General features: G+C 38.0%; 1 protein-coding gene across 1 annotated transcript in view; it reads left to right on the top strand.

Annotated features, from left to right (window-relative positions):
- Positions 1-6,000, top strand: part of LOC109917166 (cation channel sperm-associated auxiliary subunit epsilon) — a 108,388-nt gene that overhangs the window by 85,383 nt on the left and 17,005 nt on the right. The window contains exon 13 of the mRNA XM_048601374.1: positions 2,484-2,583. Within this exon, the coding sequence (XP_048457331.1) occupies positions 2,484-2,583 (100 nt within the window). The remainder of the gene's footprint in view (positions 1-2,483; positions 2,584-6,000) is intronic.

The raw sequence follows: 6,000 nt of genomic DNA on the forward strand, positions 1-6,000 counted from the left end.
GAACCATACTTCATCAGGAGCCTCACCCACCTTTATTGCCTTCCACTTGCATATTGGAAGGATTTGCATGATGAAACTCAGCCTGTTTGACCTCGTTATGAACGCACCTTCCTTGATCATCAAGACCTGGAGTAGGACTCAAACCTGGAGCTTCTGGCTCGGGCACAGGAATGCTAGTCACTGAATTACAAAACTTCCCCAATGTCCTTTAACAAGGCAGCAAAAATAAAGTTTCTTTCAATTCTTCAAAAGTAGTCACTCATATCTTTCACAAGTTGAATCAGTTAATTTTAATTACACAGCTATTAGTGGTGAGCCAGAATGCATCTAGTAAATTGAATAATATATTTTGGTTTAGTATCTGGGAGATTTCTTTTACATGTTATTAAACAAAACTAATGAATTATTCTCTAAAGCACTGTTTTTGTTTTCTGCCATCCTGTGAATAGAATCAAGAGGTCCCCTTGCAACTTTCAGTGTGTTGTGCCTTGTCTAGTATATTTTTTTTTCAGTAAAGTATAATGTAAGTGGCCTTGGCTTCAACAAAGTAGTTCAAAATTGTCTATCTGCAGAAGAAATGTTTACATTTGACAAGGAGATAGCATTTGACAAACTTGGATCAGCTAGGGTACAGTATTATGAATCCTGTCACTAACCCAGTGTTAAGTAAAGGATTACAGTTTCTTTAAACTATAGCAGTTTGCTTTCACCCCTTAACGACGAACTGCACATGTCCTGGTAATAAACTTGGTACCTATAGTTCTCAGAATTAAAAACCCTATTGGCTATCTGAATATAACTAGCCCAAAAATTCTCTTAAAAACTGATAATAGCCGAAGAACCCTCAATAACTTACCAGCTCCTTCCACATAATCTTCTGCTGTCACTTGCCACTTCCTTCCCTGGCCGTCCCATTGCTGCCTCTCCCCTGACCTGCCCATTACCACTCTCCCATTTACTGATATTCTAACTCACTGCTTCTATCTCCTGCTTCCTCCTAGTTTCTGCTCCCATGTCCTGTTCCCTCTTTTGAACTCTGGTTAAGAGTGTAAGGGTCTGGGGAAGGAGTGGGTGGGGGCTGGGCAATTGGAAAGTTGGGGAGAGAGGCATTGAGTAGGAGACTTGGAAAGGAAGGCAGAGAGGAGGAGAGACAGGTATGAAGGTGGACAGCAGAAGGTTTGGGGGAGAGGCAGCGAGCAGGAGAGTCAGGGAGGGAGGCAGAGGGTGGGAGCATTGAGGAGGGATGCAGCAAAGAATAATTATTTTTAAATCAGTGTCAACATGTTCAGGAACCATTCTAAAACAAAGATGGAGAAAGTGCTAAAGCGAAATGTCCCTAATTTGCAAACCAGGCTAAAACGAAATTGCAGTAAGAAAGCTCTTTAACTGGAAATTCCTGTGGTTATTGTTAGGTAAAATTGCAATACAGAGATATGTTTATCTCCTGAAATGTTTAATCTTGAAACGTAGCTAGGTGTTTAAGTTATTCAAGTAAAATTTTGGTCAGGAATTGCATATACTTCAAAAACACAAAACCAATAATAGGATTAGCAATCCATAACAGGTGGTTTTGTATTTGCTCAGGAAAAAAAGTCCTGTTGTTATTTTTATAAATCGTTGGTAACATAAATAGATGCATCTAGAGCTTTTGTAATTCATTAATAGCTCGTATAAATGTATTTGTTTTTGACCTATAGATTATATTTGATTACTCTTATGTCCTGGTGCCCTTATTGGCTATTAAGTCTGGGCTCTTTCTTGTGATTACAAAAACCATAATAACCAACGAATCAAGTCCCCAACCTAATGGGCAGGGAATACATGCAGATTTCTATTTGGAAGAGTGCCAACCATCTTATCGGAAAGCAGTAACAATTGTTTTACAGTGCCGATGCTTAAAATGAGCATTAGGCCCTTTGAATTTGCAAGTATGGATCCTGATTTTGCATTTGGGCCCTGTAACAAGATTGATTTGCCATTAGGCAGCCTTCCTACAAGCAGAAAACTCAGAACCAGGGATATTCTGAGAGCATAAGTATATATTTCATGAAATAAAGTTATCTGGATGTGGATCCTGATGCTGCATTTAAAAAACAACACATCAATTTCCCAATCACCACAGTTTCTGATATTCACTCCCCAGCTTCTGACTTTCTTCTTCCCCAAGAAATTACCTCCTCATCTCGCATCTGATCTCTCTCCATCTCAAAACTACTGCTGACTTACTTAAGGATTTGGAGAAAGATTGGGAAGGAATTATTAGAATGTGGGTGGTTTATGTAGAATATAAATATTAGCATAGATCAGTTACTTTTAAACGCTTATTCTAACCTATAGATTCAATGTAATCAGAACTGGAGGTATAAGATGTTCATATATGTTTCAGAATAATGCAATATAGCTTTGTGCTAATGATCAATGATTAAAATATCAGGCTAACAAAATAGTTTATAATTTGAAAGATTATTTTTGCTTAATTGTAGGTATATGGGTGAAAAATTCCTCAGTAATGTATCTGCCAATTACATTCTTTGGGAAGAAGAGGAGAGGACCGACTTCTACTATAATACAACTATGCTACAGGTAAGTACACCATATATCCCAAATAGAAATGGACAACCTGGCCCACATAGTTTGTCCTGTAGCCATTTACTGTAAAATTTGGAAAGGCAGCATCCCATAAGTGGTCACAATTTACCATTCTAGTGGACACATCTGGGAAGCATTGCTCCCTGTGATATGGAAGAATAGGGATCTGGTTACATCAAAGGAGGCTATCCTAATTTGCAGCTAAAGACATCTTCTAGTGAAAGTACTGGAAAGAGATTGCCAATTGAGCTAACTTAATTTTCTCATTTTTGTATCCTTTGACTAACAATGAGCAGCACATACCTACTGGTACTTTCAAAACTTAATGATCAGATTGATACCCAAGAGTATAAAGAAGATACTGCCTAGCTAGAACCTGTACATTATAAATGTGTTGAGAGATATGTAAAATATATTTTCAAATTTGGAATTTGGATTTTGTTTTAAAAAGAGGGAAATATGGATGTGGGTTAGTGATGTGAAGGTTTTGTTTTAGAAACGGTCAGAATATCAGTGTTGGAATGGAACAGTGATCTAAACGCACTCATTCCGAGAAGACATGTGAGTGATATCGAGGGATTGGAGTATTAAGGGAATAACTTTGGATTTATGACAGGCAGTATATATGCATCAAACTATCTGTTTTGTTTTTGGTTCAGTTCAGAAAACACCAGAGTTGAGTTCAGAAGCAATTTTTTGTTTATCTTCTAGCATGTGCCAGATCTGTTTTCTCTAGTTTGTAATGGTTCCAAGCCATGAGAATTTAGGGGAGAAATTTTCAGTTGTTTGAATTGAAAAAGTTTAGGCCAGCAAAATTATGAAAGGTTTCAGAATTGGCGATGAATCAGAAAATTGTCTCTCCTGTTCAAGAGAAAGAAATTAAAGTTAAACTGAGAAAATGAGCAAATAAGTTAAAGGTATAAATGAAAGCAGGATCTTGTAAGTATGACATGCTTAAAGTGATTAGTCAAAATTTAGAACTAAAGATAGGGAAACCTGAAATTGTCACTGCTAGAATTAGCTAAGGTTCAGTTAGAAATGTAAAATCTTGAGCTAGAGGAAAAACAGAAAAGATAAAGAAGAAGTGAAAATACTTGATTTGGGAAAAAAAAGAAGAGAAAAGAGGTAGAAAGGGAGGAGAAAGAAAGGCAAAGATAATTGGAAATAAACCTGAGGAAGGGTCACCGGACCCAAAATGTTAACTCTGTTTTCTCCTTCACAGATGCTGCCAGACCTGCTGAGCTTTTCCAGCAACTTTGTTTTTGTTGTTGTTGTTGTTGTTGTTGCAGAAATAAACCTTGATTAGTAAGGGAGGAGAAAGAAAATCAGAGAAGAATTGAAAGGGAAATGGAATTTAAAAAGCTTGAACAAAGAAATAGGGAAACAAGACAACACAAAAAAACTTAGAATAAAGAAAGAAAGAAGAGATAATGGTTAACAGGATAGTTCTCATTCCAAGGAAGATTTGATTTGTTGCAATATCTGGAGTTTTTTGCCTGCAATTGCAGAGGTTGGTTATATGAAAATCCACAAGGAACTTGAGAAAAAGAAAATCTGTGGAGGGAAGAAGTACTAGTTTTAGGGAACAATTGAAGGCTAAATAGCACCTCAAGAAGTGAATAATAGGGGCATTTTTCAGATTTCACTATACCTATGGCAGAACACAACTTTCTGCAATATGTTGGCATGAGTGGATTTTATCAGGAATTTGTTTCAAAATACAAACTTTAGTATTCCTTTGATTTATTTATTGAAGACAGGCAAAAACTTTGAATGGGCAAATGAATGTCAAAATGCCATTGAAGTTTGAAAACTGCGCTGACAACCAAACATCAGTTTTAATAGCACTAATTTGTGAGAAGCCATTCAAACTGGCTGTTATTGGCCTTGACATTGGTTTGGGTGCTGTTTCACTGAAGAAGATGAAATGGGAATGAAATGGCCAAATATTCAATTATTTTTCAAGGAATTTGAATATGTCAACAAAAATATTCAGCAGTGGAGGACACTGAATCTTGAATTGGCTCTACATCAATTTGTAATTCACAAATCCAGATTGCTGATTATACAGATCTCAATCCTTAAGTTTTTTTGGAGAGATTTTTTTACAATATCTCATTTGTTTTGTTGGATCTTAATATTAGAAATCACACGACACCAGGTTATAGTTCAACAGGTTTATTTGCAAACACAAGCTTCGGAGCATAGCCCCTTCATCAGGTGAAATAAGAAAGAAGCACACAGAATTTATAGGTAAAAGATCAAAGGGTCACACAACTGATGAGGATGTATTAAGCAAACTTAAGATGCTGTTAAATCTTTAATAGTTGGAAGGTTTTAATTGATTAAGATGTATATGTAAATCCCCGAATTTCTTTGAAGTCATTGCCCTAGGAGAAGTAAAGGTTTTATAAATGTAAAGAAAAGGTGACATTTTAGGTCAGACAATGCATGTTAGGTGTGCAGCCTTGTTTAGAATCTGATTGTGTTTTGGTTTGGAATCAGACTGGTTTTATATCTAAAGTAGGAGTTTATAAAACACCACATTGACTGACTGTCTATAAATGGTGTGCTTTTTGAACAAAATGGAATATATGTGTGTTTGTGTGTGTGAGAGAGAGAGAGAGGGAGAGAGAGTGTGTGTGGGGGGGGTGGAGAATGGGAGATAGAGTGCGTGTGTTTGTGCGTGTGTGTGGGAAGAGAGACAATGTGTGTGTGTGTCTGTGTGTGGGAGAGAGAGAGGAATTGTGTGTGTGTGTCTGTGTGTGAGAGAGCCGGGGAGAGAGAGTGTGTGTGCATCCCGAAGTCCACCTTGGAGGACATTTACCGGAAGATCCGAGGCTGAATGTCCTTGACCACTGAAGTGCTCCCCCACTGGAAGGGAACATCCATGTTTGGCGATTATTGTGCAATTATCACTCATCCGTTGTTGTAACGTCGGCATGGTTTTGCCAATATATCATATCGCCAATACAGGCAAAACTATGGAAACGCTACAACAACGGATGAATGGACACCACATAACAATCGCCAAATAGAGATGTTTCCTCCCAATGGGGGAGTGCTTCAGCAGTCAAAGATATTCGGCCTCGGATCTTTGGCTAAACGTTCTCCAAGGCTGACTTTTGGATACACAACGCAGAGTCACCAAGCAGAGGCTGATAGCCAAGTTCGGTACCCATGAGAATGGCCTCAACCAGCATCTTGGGTTTGTGCCGCACCACACTATACACTCACACACACAAGCACACTCACGCATACATACACAAACGCTCTCACACAAACACACTCATATACACACACAAACATTCACACAGATCCTCTCATACACACACTGTCCCTCACACACAAACACACACTCGCTCACACACACACACACATACATACTCTTTCTCTCCCTCACACACATAC

The sequence above is a fragment of the Rhincodon typus genome, chromosome 9, assembly GCF_021869965.1.
Source record: "Rhincodon typus isolate 14 chromosome 9, sRhiTyp1.1, whole genome shotgun sequence".
Classification (NCBI taxonomy): Eukaryota; Metazoa; Chordata; class Chondrichthyes; order Orectolobiformes; family Rhincodontidae; genus Rhincodon; species Rhincodon typus.